The 18,415-nt window shown below is 42.7% G+C and overlaps 1 protein-coding gene across 2 annotated transcripts; it reads right to left on the bottom strand.

The window, feature by feature from the left end:
- Nucleotides 1-2,990: 2,990 nt before the first annotated feature.
- On the bottom strand, nucleotides 2,991-18,374 carry PRPF4 (pre-mRNA splicing tri-snRNP complex factor PRPF4). Of its 2 annotated transcripts, none has more exons than XM_066367394.1 (14): nucleotides 18,242-18,355; nucleotides 17,350-17,530; nucleotides 16,676-16,862; nucleotides 14,844-14,931; nucleotides 14,342-14,421; nucleotides 13,278-13,371; nucleotides 12,692-12,786; nucleotides 11,137-11,195; nucleotides 10,391-10,514; nucleotides 8,545-8,634; nucleotides 6,004-6,126; nucleotides 5,796-5,903; nucleotides 5,586-5,704; nucleotides 2,991-5,117 (listed from the first exon to the last, which is right to left on the bottom strand). In XM_066367394.1, the coding sequence occupies exons 1-14, from the start codon at nucleotides 18,266-18,268 to the stop codon at nucleotides 4,924-4,926; spliced, it is 1,569 nt and encodes a 522-aa protein (XP_066223491.1). In that variant the 5' UTR covers nucleotides 18,269-18,355; the 3' UTR covers nucleotides 2,991-4,923. The 2 variants fall into 2 exon arrangements, with proteins under 2 accessions (XP_066223491.1, XP_066223492.1); XM_066367395.1 differs by having other exon boundaries at nucleotides 2,992-5,117; nucleotides 17,350-17,527; nucleotides 18,242-18,374.
- Nucleotides 18,375-18,415: the final 41 nt, after the last annotated feature.

Here is an 18,415-nt window from a genome sequence, read left to right on the forward strand (position 1 = left end):
ACCACTGTTTATTTGGATGGTGCTGTGTCAGAACTCAGGCTAAGAGAAAGGTAGGAGTGTGTGTGTGCTGCACATGCGCACAGCAGAGAGCTTTACTAGCAGGTGGAGCATGCTCACACAGCTGCTTCTGTTGCATGGCTGCCCCTTGTGCGTAGGTGGTTTATGGAGTGTTAAGCATCTTTAAGTTTAAAGGTGAAAGCAGGGCCTCACCAGATGGTGGCGCAGTGGATAGAGCATCAGACTGGGACACAGAGGACCCAGATTTTAAACCGAGGTCACCAGTTTAAGCATGGGCTCATCTGGCTTAAGCTAGGCTCACCAGCTTGAGCCCACGGTCGCTGGTTTGAGCAAAAGGTCACTCGGTCTGCTGGAGCCCCCTGGTCAAGGCACATATGAGAAAGCAATCAATGAACAACTAAGGTGTCGCAACGAAGAATTGGTGCTTCTCATCTCTCTCCCTGTGTCCCCCCCCCCCCCCCCACACACACACACTTTGAAAGCAGGCAGGGACACTGGATCAAAAGAAATCTGGGATTTGGAGGAAAAGGATTTTTATTCCTCCTGGTAGGTGCAGAGAACCTGGCGAGAAGACTGAATGCAGGGTGGAGCAAACCTCCTTCCACCAAGCACTGAAATTCTGGCAAGCAGAAAGGCAGCCCTGGATAGAGGGAGCCTCAGCTCCCATTGCGTGCTGTGCAGGACAGGGATGCTGGTCTTCATTTTCCTGGCTGAGTCTAGGAACCTAAGAAACCAAGGTAGAATTTGGATGCTTGGGCTGCAGCTTGACTACAAGTTGCTACTTTTGCTCTAAACATTGTGAGTTTAATGGAATTGGCTTCTATAAACTCTTCAGGTTCTTAAGGTACAAGATATTCCAATTAGCCAAGATATATATTTCACATTTAGTAAAGCCACATGGTCTTAAGATGTAAAGAAAAAGTGACAAAAAAGTTCTCCATTACAAAATTGTAGTCACCAACATATCCCGCCAGGGGACTAGTACCTACCTCTCCATTTGTGCCATCAAAGATAATTACACCAAAGCTGGGACTCATGCTCTCCCCACTGACTCCTTTACACATCCTTGCTCCTTAACCTGTGGCGGGTAAGTTATGCAATGAGCTTACCATGTTCTCAGAGCCAAGACGAACAGGGCGAGATGCTGAGGGGGAAGTTCAGGAAGAAACACTTGCCTCTGCACTACGGCCTACTGCTCCCAAGTTAAGTGAACTTCATCCCCATTCAGAGGAAACAGACTCCACAAGCTTAGCTACCTTGTTCAAGGTCACCCAGTACGTTGTGGAGGACTTTTAGTAAGAATAGGACTTACATACTTGAAATGGCTTATATGCCATCCAAATAAGAAACGGCATTGACTTGAATTTTTTGGATAGAGAAACATTAGAGTCTCTTATTCTCACATTCAGTAGTTCTAACCTGGGGACAGTGTCATCCTCCTATAGGATATCTGGAAATATCTCGGTGTATCTTTGGTATACCAATAAAGTGGGTGGGTTGTGCTTCTGGCTCTTAGTACTCCAGAGGTCAAACAAGCTACAGTGCTACAGTTCCACACAACAAAATATCATCCCTCTCAAAATGCAAATAGTTTTCCTGTTGAATAACACTGTAGGCTTCTCACAGAAACATGAGGTAGAGGTGGGGAAAGTATTAATTCCCTCTGACATGAAGTCAGAGGAAGAGATGCAATTAACTTGTCAAAGGGCAGTATAAAAAGTGGGGTGGTTAAAAAGCTACGTACAGGTTATGCTGGCTGGAATCTTTTTGTCTGGTTAGTGTTGCCAACATACTCAATACAACCCTATGAAATTTCTCCGTAAGGTCAGACACAGACCGGGATTCACTAACATCTTTTAACAGGTCACTCTACTTCTTTGAGCTTCAGTTTTGCTGTAAAAGGAAATAACTAAGTTCTAAGATTCAGAGCATTAAATGAGATGTCTGAATGTGCCTGGCACAATGTCTGCCAGAGTGTCCTGTTACGTGGTTATATGCACCTACCTCACCACTATCCTCAAATGCCACACTTGGTTTATGCTTCTCAGCTCACTGCTTTCTTACATTTGCAGTGAGGAAATGTATATTCCACAAGACACGTTTGGCCAAACTTCGACAAAATGTTTTCACCCAGTTGCTACCTCTAAATCTCTTGGATCCATACCCCCAAAGCCAAGGTTAACGGGACAGTAAAATTTAAATTTGAAAAACTAAAAATCTTAACACATTATATGCACAAGTCCAAACTGCATGCTAATACACTAATGTTCACTCTGAGTTTACACATTCTACAAAGGTAAATAATGAAAGTAATTTCTTTTACAGACAATATAAAGGAGATAGTGACCCTTAATATTTAAACAGCAGTGAAGTTCCCAGCTGAGAGCAGAGCTGAGAATTTAGAAGCTTAACAGGTGCACAGGATATGCAAGATTTGGTTATAACTGAAATCAGATTAAACAAAATACTTAAGCTACCTATCACATAATCACAGCCTGAAGCATAGTTAGGCCACTCTCAGCCCCTCTGGAATAGCAAGTAAAACATGTACTTAACACTTCAAGAAGCCATCATGTAAACCAGTGGTAGTCAACCTGGTCCCTACTGCCCACTAATGGACGTTACAGCTTTCATGGTGGGCGGTAGCAGAGCAACCAAAGTATAAATAAAAAGATAGATTTAACTATAGTAAGTTGTTTTTTTTTTGTATTTTTCTGAAGCTGGAAACGGGGAGAGACAGTCAGACAGACTCCCGCATGCGCCCGACCGGGATCCACCCGGCACGCCCACCAGGGGCGACGCTCTGTCCACCAGGACCACTCTAGTGCCTGGGGCAGAGGCCAAGGAGCCATCCCCAGCGCCCGGGCCATCTTTGCTCCAATGGAGCCTTGGCTGTGGGAGGGGAAGAGAGAGACAGAGAGGAAGGAGGGGCGGGGTAGAGAAGCAAATGGGCGCTTCTCCTATGTGCCCTGGCCGGGAATCGAACCCGGGTCCCCCACAAGCCAGGCCGACACTCTACCGTTGAGCCAACCGGCCAGGGCCTATAGTAAGTTGTTTATAAAGATTTATTCTGCCAAACTTAGCGAATATCTGATATAAAGTACTTGGTAAGTAATTATTACTATATGCTTTAACTTGCTGTTAACTCTGCTTTATAAATTTTATAAAGTTCCTTCTCTACTTTATAAATCACCAATACTGTGGAACTGGTGGGCAGTTAGAAAAGTTTACTACTAACAGAGGTACAAAAGTGGGTGGTAGGTATAAAAAGGTTGACTACCCTGACGTAAACCTTCCTTGAATTCTCCATATACAATCTTTTCTTCTTCCAAATTCCTGTGTTTTTTTGTATGAATTTACTGTGCACTTTCAGAGTTCAGTGGTTGTATACTTGGGGTAGAAAAGGCTGAAGGTAACTGCTGGATAGCCAATGAATAAGAATTAGAGTCCAGAAATAGTGCACTGGTAGTCTGGCCCACATGCAAGAGCCCTCTATTTTAAAATTATTAACAGAGTGCTTACAAGGAGACAGAAACTGGAGTGATCATATCTGAGCTGTGTTACATTCAAACCAAAGACAAGGACCTTAATGGGCCAAAGGCTGGAATTCAGAAAAGATTTAACTATGCAAAACAATTCTTTGAAGGATAGTTTTCCCAATAAGATTTACTCTGTAGCAAGTATATAATAAACAACAAAAGAAATTTATGTTTAGGAATACCCACCAGGGATTTTTTCCCCCAGAATTATCTCAACATGAAGGGCATATCCTTTTTTTTTTTTTTTTACAGAGATAGAGAGTCAGTGAGAGGGATAGACAGGGACAGAGAGGAATGGAGAGAGACGAGAAGCATCAATCATAGGTTTTCCATTGCGCGTTGCAACACCTTAGTTGTTCATTGATTGCTTTCTCATATGTGCCTTGACCGCGGGCCTTCAGCAGACCGAGTAACCCCTTGCTTGAGCCAGCAACCTTGGGCTCAAGCTGGTGAGCTTTTTTTTTTGCTCAAACCAGATGAGCCCGTGCTTAAGCTGGCGACCTCGGCGTCTTGAACCTGGATCTTCCGCATCCCAGTCCGGTGCTCTATCCACTGCGCCACCACCTGGTCAGGCTGAGGGCATATCTTTTAAAAAACCAATAGAAAGGAGGTTGCATAATAGAGACATCATGTTAGCTTTCCAAAAATTTCATTGAATCTTGACACAATGACCTAGTTTTGGGGTTAACACGAAGGATGTCAAACTTCAAACAGAATTGGAAGACATTTTCCAACAAGGCAAATGTTCAGTTGAGCTTCCTGATGCTCCCTGATGCAGGTAGCATTCCAAGTGACCCCAACAGGAAGAGGCAAAATCTTCTTCACCGCATAAGCCCGAGCATGGCTGTGGGCCTTCCTCTTCATCTGCCATTCTCACGGTAGGGCAAGGGCAAAGCTCCTGCTCTGTGGGCATCTTAACTGGTGCGTGGTGAGGCGTGCCTCTTTACTCAAGGGCTTCCGGACTGCTGTGCAGCTGCCTACCCTCTGGGCCACGTGTAGTCCTGAAGCGGGTACCACGGAATGGAAAACCAAGTTTCAAGAATTAAAAATGGAGCCTGCCAAAATCCTGAGTGCTGTGAGGAAGGCAACAGGGTATTTAAACAAAAATCAATAAAAACAATTGTCTACTTAGTTACTGGCAGGGCTTGAAGATGAAATAAAAATTCAGCCACAAAAGGGTTTCACCAACACCCAAGAACTGGGCTGCCTGCCTGGAGTGGGGGCTGACATGAAAATCCAATCTACTGAGAGTGTAAACATGGTAATTGGCAACAAACATGATAGAACAAAACATGCCCATTAATCCTTTTTGAAAATGGCTCTTAAGGGAGAGCTGGAGGTTTGAGTCCTTTTACTGTGGTTCTGCCTATTCAGCCATCCAGAGCTTGAAGGTCCTGTCATACGAGCAAGTAGCTATAAGCTGCCCATCTGAAGAAATGTCTAGGCCCATCACTTTGCCTTCATGGCCAGCCAGAGTCTTCAGTGGGGACCAGCCCGGGTGGGTCCAGATCTTGGCTGTGTTATCATAGGCACCAGTGAGCAAGAAATTCCCATGGATAGCTATAAGAGATAAAAGGGAAGTTGCGTGAGGAATTCAAGTATTCAAGAAGAACTTGAGAACATAACAGCGCAAAAATCTTCTAGAACATACTATTTCAAAAAAGAAGGTTTTCAGGAAAACCCACAACACGGTCTGATCTATATTCCTACTAGGCCTCCAGGAGAAAGGGACAACTACAAGGCAGACTTAGGGAAACAAATAACATTATTAAGGTCTTCTGGTTCTTTCAACAACCGTTCAGAATATTATGACGGATTCAGGGCTTAGGATTTTCATGGAGAAAAGAATGCAGAAAAGCATTCATGAAGTCTTTCCTTCCTAGCAACAAGCAGCACGCTGTGCCAGTCTGTCTGAGTGTAGGGCAGAGGGAAGGGAACTCTAATCCCAGTTCTCTCCTGTTCCACCTCCAGGTTCCACGAACGTGGGACCTGCACTGCGTGAGAAAGCGCACTCCTTCTTATGCTTACGCTCGAACTTGACACCAGTCACTAAGTTATGATGGGCAGGGATGGTGTAGATGCAACGCCGCTGTCGAAGGTCCCACACTTTGCAGGTGTTGTCCCCACTGCCAGTTGCAATGTGGTAGCTGTGGGTCAGATGTAGAATCAAAATGAGAAACAAAGGGTACTTCCTGACCAAGAACCCTCTCCACCTCTCATTTAATCAGCTTATTTTACCCATTAGGGGAGAAATTTATTCCATAGATTTCCTTCAGGTGCCCTTCTAGGAACATTATACAACGTCCTGTGCGCAGGTCCCAAACTCGACCAAATGCGTCCAGTCCCCTGAAAAAAGAATTTACAAATAAACATTCTGAATGAAGTTCTCTATGGAAGCAGCCATCCATAAGAGTTAGATTACTGAGCTGTGTGGAGCAAGTCTTACCCAGTGCCAGCCAAAGAGCCATCTTGATGGAAGGCAATGTCATATACACCCATGCTGTGGCCTTCCTGATGCAGGATCTCCTCTTGAGCTTCTAAGTCCCATAAGCGCCATGAGCGGTCATAACTAAAAAAACAAACTTACAATTAACCAGTAGATAATTTATTCAGTTTCTACAATGTGCAAGGTACTATTAGTTATAACTTCAGTTATGCTTCTGAAGCTATTCATATAATCATGTTCATAAGAAATTATTTTCTGGCATAAACACTGTCTCGATAACTAAGCATATCCGTGTTGGTTGCTAACTGGGAAACCATGACTTCCTGTAAACCTATTTCAGTGGCTATTTTAAGAACAGAAATCCATAAGAATAGCCCAGCAAAAATTCTGTTGCCTTTTTTCTTTCTCAATTGCATTGTTATGTTCTTTCATTCACTGAACACTGATATATTTACTGGGCCCTAAACTGGATGTTGGGGATACAAAAATCAATCAGAGACAAATCAATGGAGTAGAATAGAAAGGGACCCATGCTTATATTGTCAAATGATTTTCAATGAGGGTGCCAAGTGATTTCAACAGAAAAGGAAAGTCTCTCCAATTAATGGTGGTACAACTGTCTATGTCAGGGGTAGTCAACCTTTTTATACCTACCACCCACTTTTGTATCTCTGTTAGTAGTAAAATTTTCTAACCGCCCACCGGTTCTACAGTAATAATGATTTATAAAATAGGGAAGTAAATTTACTTTATAAAATTTATAAAGGAGAGTTACAGCAAGTTAAAGCATATAATAATAATTACTTAGCAAGTAATTTATGTCAAATTTTCGCTAAGTTTAGCAGAATAAATCTTTATAAAACTTACTATAGTTAAATCTATCTTTTTATTTATACTTTGGTTGCTCCGCTACTGCCCACCATGAAAGCTGTGGGCGGTAGGGACCAGGTTGACTAGCACTGGTCTATAAGGATGAACATAAAAACAGGAAAAAAAAAAATTTAAAAATGAGTCAAGCACCTGGAGACTACACTAAAGAGAATATATAAATGGTCAATAAACACATGACAAAGTACTCAACAACGACAGTCATTAAGGTAACAAAAATGAAACCCATGAGGTTTCACCATACATTTGCTAGATTGGGCAGAATGACAGGACGGACAAAAGCAAATGCTGGCAAGGAGGTGCAGCAATCAGAATTCTGGGAACATAAAATGGCACAACCACTTGAAAAGGGTGTGTGTGTGTGTGTGTGTGTGTGTGAGAGAGAGAGAGAGAGAGAGAGAGGAGGGGAGACAGAGAGAGGAGGGGAGCTAGAGAGACAGACTCCTGCATGCTCCATGACTGGGATCCACCCTGCAAACCCCGTCTGGGGCCAATGCTCTGCCCATCTGGGGCCATGCTGGCAACCGAGCTATTTTTAACGCTTGAGGTGGAGGCTCCATGGAGTCATACTCAGCACCTGGGGCTGATGGGCTCAAACCAATGGAGCCATAGCTGCGGAAGAGGGAGGGGGAGAGAAGCAGATGGTCACCTCTCCTGTGTGCTCTGACTGGGAACTAAACCAGGACTTCCACACGCCAGGTCTAAGCTCTACCGCTGAGCCAACCAGCCAGGGCCTTGAAAATTTTGAAAAGTTAAATATACATCTACCCTATGACATTTACATTCCTAAGTATTTATTTAAGAGAAAGGAAAGAAAAATGTGTCCACTAAAAGTCTTATCCAAGAGTATTTATGGCAGCTTTCTTCCGACTAGCCAAAACCTGACACCAGCCCAACTGTGTATCACCAGGAAAACGAACTGTGGCAAGTGATGCAACTGATTACTCCTCAGCAATAAAAAGAAACTGTTGATTAATGCAAACATGAATGAATCCTCTAAACATTTGCTGAAAGAAGCCAGACACAAATGAGCGCACACACTAGGAACAGACAACTTGTGGCAACAGAGGTCAGAGCAGTGGCCGCTCCGGAATGGAGAGGTGACTGGGAGAGGGCACGAGGGGACGCTGTGGGGTGGTGGAAAGGTACCTGCCAGGGAGGTGGGTCAAGTGAGCATATGCAGCTGTCAACACTGATTACACTGTGCACTTAAATCCATTCCAGTGCATGTAAACTTATCTCAGTTTAATAGTTCTTTAACAAATTCCGGCCTCATTAAACTCACAAAACCATAAAGGAAGACTGATTTGTAGAGAGATAACACAATGTGTATCAACTGCCCCCCAGAAAACAAAACAACCCTCCCCAACAACAAATACACAAACAAAAACACATATACTTCTAGTATTGGTCAAGAAAGAGAACAAAGAGTAAAACTTCTAGTTTCTGGACAACTAGCAACTTTCAGATTAACTGCAATTTAAGAGCAAATGCACTTAACCCTAACCATATAATATACTCTATTCAGATTGATTCACTGCTGTCCAAGAAAATCCTTCTTGAAGATCTCTCTTCTAAAAACTTACCTGGCAGTTAACCATGAAGGCTTAACCAGATGTTAGAAGCCTATGCAGTGTGAACAGGAAGGCTTACCAGGTGGTCCCCAAGAAACGTCCGGACGGGTGCCACATTACGCGGGCCACACGCACTGTATGGCCCTCGATATCTGCCACTGGTTCGTCACTGAAAAGGAATCAAATATATTTAAGTATACTGTTTTATACTCCTGTAAATAAATATTCATTGACTCTATTAACTGTTGTACACAGATGCACCAATTGTGTACAGCTCAAGGAGCCAAATTGTAAATAAACTTGTAATTTGCTAAAACTTTAGGGCTAACAATAATTTAAGTCACTTGCCAAGGTTTTAAAAGATTTGAGACTATTTCATGTACCCACAGGGCAAAACTGGCCATAGCACTTCAAGAAACACTCTTTCAGCCCTGGCCGGTTGGCTCAGCGGTAGAGCGTCGGCCTGGCATGCGGGGGACCCGGGTTCGATTCCCGGCCAGGGCACACAGGAGAAGCGCCCATTTACTTCTCCACCCCCCCCCTCCTTCCTCTCTGTCTCTCTCTTCCCCTCCCGCAGCCAAGGCTCCATTGGAGCAAAGATGGCCCGGGCGCTGGGGATGGCTCTTTGGCCTCTGCCCCAGGCACTAGAGTGGCTCTGGTCGTGGCAGAGCATCGCCCCCTGGTGGGCAGAGTGTCCCCCCTGGTGGGTGTGCCGGGTGGATCCCAGTTGGGCGCATGCGGGAGTCTGTCTGTCTCTCCCCGTTTCCAGCTTCAGAAAAAAAAAAAAATTAAAAAAAAGAAGAAAAAAAAAGAAACACTCTTTCTACTTCAATTCACTATGTTAATAAACACTTAAGACTATACCACTTAGAATTTAAGAAAATAAAAGATAAGCAAAAATCTCTCTCTGCACCAACGTAGTACTGAGAGTCTAGAAAGAAAACATACTTTGATAGAAATGTCAGGCTACAAAACAAACAAAAAAATTCAAGGAAAAAAACCCAAGCAGTTTTGGTGCAAGTGGATTATAGCTAAATCTTAACCCTCAGCTTGTTCAAGGATCCACATGGAAAAAGAAACTCCTAAATAGAGGCTTAGTTTCCTTTTGGTAGCCTTTAAATTCTACTACCCAGTAAGCACAGATAGATCTGAAACACCAGCCAGGAAAATAAACAAGAACCCTAAAGAGGGCAATTAAAAAGGGAACTTTGTCAGTGTGCAGACAGAACCAATCAAAGCCCCAGTGGAACAAATACTACTATTACCAAAGCCAATTAAAACATGCTGTGCTTGCAGGTAAGATCACGTCTGGTCAAGGGTGGAGACACTAATTAGCTCTTTACAAAAGCCTGGAATAAAAGCCTCTTGTGCTTCCCCAAAGAAAGAGAACTAAACAGTTGAATTCAGAAGTCAACAAAGTGCTTCCAAAATTTTCTTAAAAAACAATATTCATAAACAATATTAAAAAAACTGCTGTAATTGGAAAATATGGTCTCGGTCAAGGAGGAAGCCACGGGGAGGAGACATCACTTCCCCAGCAACACCTCCCCTGCAGTGGTGCGCTAAGAGCCAACCTGCCGCCAGAAGATGACCTTGCATCAGTCTACCAAACAGTGCATTTCTCCAACGTCAATCTATTGCACAGGAGGTAAAATGGATCTTTCCAGAATAACTGGAGCCAGGAAAAAGGGACCATGACATTAGAGGCAAAAATAAAGGTCTCAAGTTAACAAATAAGAAAAAGTCAGAGACAACTCCTTTGGTGAGAAAGGTGTAAGAAAAATCCTTTATTCTATTTTCATAACACATTTCCTTGACTCTTAAGAGTATCCCTGGGGTTCTATGTCAGATTTTCAGGTCCCAAAGGCCAGCCAATCAACTATTCATTTTAGTGAGCACAGTATGGAGAGAACAGTGATATTCACCTGTCAAGGCTCCAAAGTTTCACAGAACCATCCGCAGCACAAGAGGCCAGGTTGACATCTTTTTGGTCCAAGGAGACAGTGGATTTCGGATGGAATACAATTGCTCCTACGTTTGTGTTATGGCCTGAAGGAGTGTAAGAGATGAAAGTTCAAGGTTCTGCCCCCCTGTAACTTATGTGTATGTGCAGACTATCGTGACTAATTCAGGCGCATACTGTATTAGGGAACACATGATATATACAGAGAGTATTAAAATAACTAACTCTTTTTTTAAAAATATTTTTTAAGATTTTATTTATTTATTCATTTGAGGGGAGAAGGCAGGAAGCATCAACTCCCATATGTGCCCTGACCAGGCAAGCCCAGGGTTTCCAACCAGCGACCTCAGCATTCCATGTTGATGCTTTAACCACTATAGGACAGACTCAACTATTCAACTCTTGAAAAAATAAACTATTTTTATTTAAAGTAATATTTAAATCACATTAAAAATATATATATATATTTTTTAGTTTAGAGGTTGTAAAACGCCAGAATGAGGCTGGACATGAGAGAAAAGTATGTGCATGAAGTCATTATCTTCCCGCCTTGTGGTCAGAGAAACCAAACCCAGTCAAAACAAGTCAAGAATCTTGAATATACTGGGTCTGAGTGTAATGCAGAGTTTCAGAGTTTTACTGGTCAATAGAGTTCACACTACGAATGACAGATTTCTAGAGTTAGATTCTACAAAGATTCTAACTCACCTCGAAGAGTGTGAAGGAGGTTGCAATCAGGAACAGACCAGAGCTTGCAAAGCCCACTCCTATCAAATACAAAGGAAAGCATCTCAGCCAGGGTTGGTCTGGGAAGGAAAAGGTACCTTGGTAACATCACCAAAGGACAATCTCTTCTCACCCCCCATAATCTTTAAAGTGGCAGGAAGAAAAATAAAAAGAAAAGGCTTAGCATTTGATTTGTTATAGAAGAAAGTTCAATCTAGGTCTCATGCAACCAGAGGCTTCTATTCGACTATCATCACACACACGCTGCTATTCTCCTGAACTTCTGGATCAGTTTGTGAAGAAAGGTAGGACAAGTTAAACTATCCAATAATAATAACATTAATAATGATACTATTCCCTTAAATAGGAATAGGATGAATAGCATTTTGCTGCTTACAAAGTACTTAACATATTTTAGACTTCCTTTTTCTATTAAAATTATTTTTCCTATTTTTGTATCGATTCAGCAGATGAGTTGTTACCGATGCCTCAGCAGATCCCGACTACCATGGTCACTGCCCTGCTTCTAGTTTAACATTTAAAAAAAGGCTTATTTCAGAAAATTTCCAACCATTTATTTTTATATCTATCATCTCAAATGATCCTTATTAGCAGACTTGTGAGGTACATAAATTAGAAATGATAACTTCTGCTTTATAATGATGGTAACTGAGGCTTGGTGAGGTGGAAATATTGGTGTCGGTCCTTGGCTTTCTGTTGAATCACTGTCTCGACTTCTGCCTGCTCAATGGAGTTCCTGTACATCTAATGTAAGGAAGTTTCCCCTCTTACTACCTAGTGAGAAATGTCCCCCCAAAACTAAATAGAACAAAACAACAGTTATCATATCCTTAGAGCAGGGGTCTCAAACTCGCGGCCCGCGGGCCTCATGCGGCCCGCCGAACAATTTTGTGCAGCCCACAGACTGTTTTCAACTGCAGTGAGAAAAGTGTTGCGTAACAGTTGCCTTTTGTAGACCTAGTGCGGCCCGCCGAACGGCTGTGATCTTGCTCTGCGGCTCACATGCTGAGTTGAGTTTGAGACCCCTGCCTTAGAGTCTTCTGCAAATATGGTGGTAAATAGAAAATAAAATAAAGATAAAAATAATGATTCATATCTACTTAGTCCTTACACACAGCAGGCACTAGCAAGGTAAAATGTCTTATAAACATCATCTCACTCTACTTTACAGACAAATAAGCTGAATCTACAGAGATTAAGTATCTTGCTTAAGGCACATAACTGAAGAAGAAAAGCTACACTGGGGTGTGGATACTTATGACATGTTCAAAAATACTCGTGTCAAGAACATGGCAGATGTCACATGTCATGATCTCTGGGATCCTTTGTGAACAATCAGAACTGTTCACAGAGACTTTACTGTATAATGCACAGGTAGGGCAGGAGCATCTCTTGCTTGCTGTGATCATGAGAAGCAGAGAAAGGGAATATAGAAATAGATACCTAAGACATGCCGAGTTTTTCCCTGAACCTGTTCCCTATTTAGGAAAAAAAGTCACTGTAAAATGTAACTTACCAACAAGCTGTGGCCAGCATTTTGGAATTGGGACTAAAATGACAGTAGGAGATAGGTCGATCATCCCCAATTTGACTGCAGAAATTATTCAAAGACTTAAAAGCAAGCAAACAAACAAACAATCATTAATAGGCTAATCCAAGAGTTGGCTTTTCCAGTATAAAAAAGCAACTTTATAGTTTTAATACAACCCAAGAGTCTTTTATACTTTTTTATCTGTTAGGAGACATTTATATTGAAGAATGAATGGGTCAAAGCTTATCTGAAACCCCAGCAAACTGTCTTCCAGTCTTAGCATTGCTAGCTTCTGTGTCAGTTAAATATAAAGAAAACCGTGCAGAGATTTACAGTACAGCTCTGACATACTAAAAGGAAGAATCAAAGAGCAGAACCATAGACTTCTGCTGAATACAAACTATAGAAGGTTCCTGCCACCTAAACTGATGGCTTCTCCCAAATGGCAACAGTGCAAGCAGGAAGTAATAATTAGAGCTGCCTTTAGTCTCCCAGAGGTGGGCCAAGAGAGGAAATCTAATAAATATCTAAGAACCTTTAAGATACTGGAAAATTGCTAAGAGCATCTTACCCGGAGAGATTTGTGCAGCTCCTGCATCTGGGAGGTCCTAGTTGTCTCAGGAATCTCTTTATGGAGACGGGCCTCTTCCAAGCGTTTCACTGCCCTGTGACACATAAACACTATTACTGTCATGAGCAAGTGGGTTTTAGACAAGGGGTCTACACAAGTATCTCACCACTCAATTTCATTTAACTACTGACTTTATATTTAGCTGACACATTCTTCGATATAAATGTCTCCTAACAGATATAAAGCAGATCCTCAGTTCCTGAGAGGAAACAAGAAAAAATATGCTTCTTTCTCCTTCCAGAGCAGTGGTAGTCAACCTGGTCCCTACCGCCCACTAGTGGGCGTTCCAGCTTTCATGGTGGGCAGTAGCAGAGCAACCAAAGTATAAACAAAACGATAGATTTAACTATAGTAAGTTGTTTTATAAAGATTTATTCTGAGGCCCTGGCTGGTTGGCTCAGTGGTAGAGGGTCGGCCTGGTGTGTGGAAGCCTGGGTTTGATTCCCGGCCGGGGCACACAGGAGAAGTGCCCATCTGCTTCTCCTCCCCTCCCCCTCTCTTTCCTCTCTGTCTTTCTCTTCCCCTCCCGCAGCCAAGGCTCCATTGGAGCCAAGATGGCCTGGGCGCTGGGGCCTCTGCCTCAGGTGCTAGTCTGGCTCTGGTCGCAACAGAGCATCGCCCCCTGGTGGGCATGCCGGGTGGATCCCAGTCGGGCGCATGCGGGAGTCTGTCTGACTGCCTCTCCGTTTCCAGCTTCGGAAAAATACAAAAAAAAAAAAAAAAAAAAAAAGATTTATTCTGCCAAACAGCAAAAATCCGACATAAAGTACTTGGTAAGTAATTATTATTATTATATGCTTTAACTTGCTGTAACTCTGCTTTATAAATTTTATAAAGTAAAGTTACTTCCCTACTTTATAAATCACCATTACTGTGGAATCGGTGGGCAGTTAGAAAATTTTACTACTAAAAAAAAAAAAGAAAATTTTACTACTAACAGAGATACAAAAGTGGGCGGTAGGTATAAAAAGGTTGACTACCCCTGTTCTAGAGGCTCTCCTTACCTGGGCAGTGAATAATTAGCTATCCACAGTCTAGCAACCCTCAGGCTGTTTGGTCCTTCATGGTACCAGGTTTGCTGATACTGAAAGTTAAATTAAGAGCAAAATATTAAGTCTGAAGCATCCCTGTCCCCACTCATACCTGTCAATTCCCTATTTTAACTGACCAGAAAATAGGGTGAATTAGTTCATTAACAGGATAAAACCGGGCATATGTGCTTTCTACTGCATTTCTTTCTGCGAGGTCTTATTAGATGGTTTCAGGTTCCTTGTTAAAAGTTACACCAGGAATGCTATGGTTCTTTCCTGAATGGGAAACTCACTGGTCTCCACTTACACCGACACAGGAACCACAGACTATTTATTGCTAACACTACTCCTGAACAGTGAGCCTTCAACTCCTCTCCCCCAATCCGAGCACAGCAAACCACTGAAAACAGAAACTGAGGAAACTACTCCCTCATCTCCTTCATGCTTATGTTACAAAGGTAAAGACGTATTTTACCTCTTCTTTTGACTTCTTAGATTTCTCATCGTCCTTTTTGGTCTTTTTTAAGGCGTCAGTCCCGACCACTGAGAGGATATTTCTTAACCTGTAACAAAAAAGATTGAAATTTAAACAGAGTTGAGATGAGATTTTGCAAAGTACATTTAAGAAGGGAGCAAGCTTACTCTATTCTTACCATTCAAACTCTAAGGTGTCATACCTAAACTTCCAATGTGATTGTGTTCAGTCTTCTTTAAGATACCCTAAGTCAGTGGTCCCCAACCCCCGGGCCACAGACCAGTACCAGTCCTCAGAGAAAGAATAAATAACTTACATTATTTCCATTTTATTTATATTTAAGTCTGAACGATGTTTTATTTTTAAAAAATGACCAGATTCCCTCTGTTACATTCGTCTAAGACTTACTCTTGATGCTTGTCTCGGTCACATGATACATTTATCCGTCCCACCCTAAAAGCTGGTCCATGAAAATATTTTCTGACATTAAACTGGTCCGTGGCCCAAAGAAGGTTGGGGACCACTGCCCTAAGTGGAACTATAAGTAACTACCTTATTCAACTTGGAGTTATAGCCCCAACACAGTTACCACTTGGTCTGTGAAAACAGCCAACCCTCCCTCAATGCCACAGGCACGAAGTGTACAATAATGGCTATGAAACAGCTTTTGATTTGAAGCAGCACAGTCCTGGGGGGTGGGGTGAAAGACAGCAAACAGCAGGGAACTATAACACATTGTATTAAGTGTTAATACAGTAGTAATATAGAATGCTAAGGGGACCTATAAAAGAAGTACCTAACCTAGGCTTGGAAGGAGGGTTGGGGAAGGCTTCACAGAGGCGGCGCGACCTAACCTGAGTTCTCATTTAGCCAAGTCAGCAGGTCAAGAATGTGAGAACATTGCTAAGGCACAGGGTTCAACAAACGTAAAGGTCTGAAAGTAAGAAAAATACGTGGAGCTCGGAATCACAAACAGTTCAGTATGACTAGAGCATGGAGTAGAAGAAAAGTGGTCTTCTTCCCTTGTCATTCAAACAGGCCCAACACTGCTGCTTATGTTTAGAGAATACAAGATAATATCAAAGGTTTTAAAATGATTAAATACACAAACTATGCAAACCAAGAAAAAAGATGATGATGGGGAGAGAGGACAGTGAATAGAAAGACAAAAGGAGGGCCGCATAAGTGCATATGACTAGCCTGTCACTGAGAGACTTTGTAACTTTAAAATCACAAGAGGAGCATTATCTGAGGACAGTGCTCCTTCTCAATAACATCCAAAAAACACTTATTATTATGTTTTATGTTGCCGACAAGGAATGTGTTTATCTAAATTTTCAAAGTTCAACTGCAAATGTTTACCCAACTCAAAACTTGACATTGGGGAGGGAATATAGGGAACATGTTAACAACCTCTTCAAAGTTTATAGAGAAAAATTAGTAGTGCAATAAAAATTGGCCTAAGACTCAAATTATGGGTTAAACTATATAAACACAACTTAAGATATTCTGTTAACAGTATCTAAGACATTCTATTCAAGTTTTTGCTATAGATACCAACTGAAATTTATAACTAGAACCTTGTGATTAAAAAAGAAAAAGAGTAGGCTCTGGCTGGGTTGCTCAGTGGATAATGCATCATTCCAGTGCACGGAGGTCACAGGTTCAATCCTCAGTCAGGGCACGTATGAGAAGCAATCAATGAGCGCATAAACTTAATGAAACAATGAGTTGACGCTTCTCTCTCTCTCCTGCCCACTCCATTCTCCCCTCCTTTCCTCCTCTCTTTCCCCCACAATGGAAGAAAAGAAATAGATATTCAGAAAGGGAACCTTTCTCTTCTTTCAGCAGGACCTTCTCCAAAAAGTGTGATGGGCTCCCCCAAGGCTCTCAGGCAAGCCTTGACCTCTGAGTCGTCCGTGGAAACATTGATCTGCCGGGCTCGCTTCCTTCTTTCAAACTCCGCTAACACTTCAGCCTGTCGCTCACTGATGTGCTCTTCAATTTCAAACACTTCCCCTGTAAAAAAGAACAGGTAACATCAGCATAATCATCAGATCTTCAAACAGGGAAAAAAGAAATAATTTCTTACAATTGGAGTCTGTCTGTACCCCTAGCAAAAGTTAACTGTCTGCCTGACCAGGCGGTGGCGCAGTGGATAGAGCGTTGGACTGGGATGTGGAGGACCCAAGTTCAAAACCCCGATGTTGTCAGCTTGAGCACAGGCTCATCTGCTTTGAGCAACTCACCAGCTTGAGCCCAAGGTCGCTGGCTTGAGCAAGTGGTCACTTGTTCCGCTGTAGCCCCCCCCCCCCCCCTTCAAGGCACATATGAGAAAGCAATCAATGAACAACTAAGGTGTTGCAACAAAAAATTGATGCTTCTCATTTCTTCATTTCTCTCTCCCTTCTGGTCTGTCTGTCCCTCTCTCTGTCACACACACACAAAAAAAACACCAAAAAACTTCTGCACTAAAATAAATACAGACTCACAATTTGCATCTTACCAGAGGTTATGTTAATATTTCCTGCTTCAATTCCTGCTTTAAGTCCTTCTTTTCCCAAAATCCCAGACTCTCCTTTGGCCAGACGCTCCCTCTCTTTCTCTTCCAAACTTCCATAGTAGATGTGCGGTTTCTTCACAACAGGAGCGACTAAGTCATCAGGTGCCTTAGTTTTGGTTGCCTGCTAAATCAGAAACCTGGATTAACCTAAGGCTTCAACTTTAGCAATTTACTAGGCTTCCTCAAAGGATAAAGCTCATCTTGAGCTTCGGTTGTAGATGTGTCCTCACTGATGTAGAGTGGGAAGGGGATGTTCCAGTATCTCATAGAGGAAAAAGTTGATAAAAAGTACTTAATTTCTCTTGGTGTCTTTTCTACCAAAGGTTTGCTTCGGAACATGTTTAACTCATTCGATTGGGAGTGCATTCTCTTCTTGGGTTTTATGACACTTCCAGGGTGATCGCTCATCACAAGGGAAATATAAAGAATAACCGAAATAACCAACTCGATGTTAAAGGGGAACAAGTTACAAAGATACTGGTTTCTACACTTCAAACGTTTTCAGACACGAGGCAGTACAAATGAAGTTAGGAGGCCTCGCTACAATGAAGAGGTCTCATACAGACATAAATCTTGGCCAGGACACTACTCCCTTTCAGAGCTCCGTTTTTGGACCAGTCAGAAGAAGTATTTATTCGCGGCTGCACGAGAGGTGCAAACGAGCTTAAGCACATGAAAGCGCTTAAGAATCAGGAAAACGAATTACCAGTTAAGACAAAATCTCGCAGTCTTCCTCCTCGGCCCTCCACTGCCTCAGCCCGACCCTAACGGTCCCATTCTGCAAGGACCCCGAAACCCCTCCGCGCTCCCTGCCAGGGTGAGCTGAGATCTGTACCGTGGAGGAAGCTCGGGAGGAAGCCATGCTGGGCTCCGGGGCCGCGAAACCTTAGCGACAGCCGCGCTCTACGTTTCAGACAATCCACCGCGCGCCCTGAAAAGCGGAATTGCGTCACCAACCGGAAGTGGTCCGAGCAGGACGCAGCGTCCAGGGCGGCGACGGGACGGAAAT

This window comes from Saccopteryx leptura, chromosome 2 (assembly GCF_036850995.1).
Source record: "Saccopteryx leptura isolate mSacLep1 chromosome 2, mSacLep1_pri_phased_curated, whole genome shotgun sequence".
NCBI classification, from domain to species: Eukaryota; Metazoa; Chordata; class Mammalia; order Chiroptera; family Emballonuridae; genus Saccopteryx; species Saccopteryx leptura.

Bases quoted from the DNA above. Each gene is read 5' to 3' on its own strand.
- PRPF4 (XM_066367394.1), bottom strand. From the start codon at position 18,268: ATGGCTTCCTCCCGAGCTTCCTCCACG. The intron at 16,863-17,349 runs GTAAGATGCAAA...TCTTTTTTACAG, and splicing joins AAATATTAACATAACCTCTG to GGGAAGTGTTTGAAATTGAA. The intron at 5,705-5,795 runs GTAAAATAAGCT...TCTGACCCACAG, and splicing joins ATAAATTTCTCCCCTAATGG to CTACCACATTGCAACTGGCA.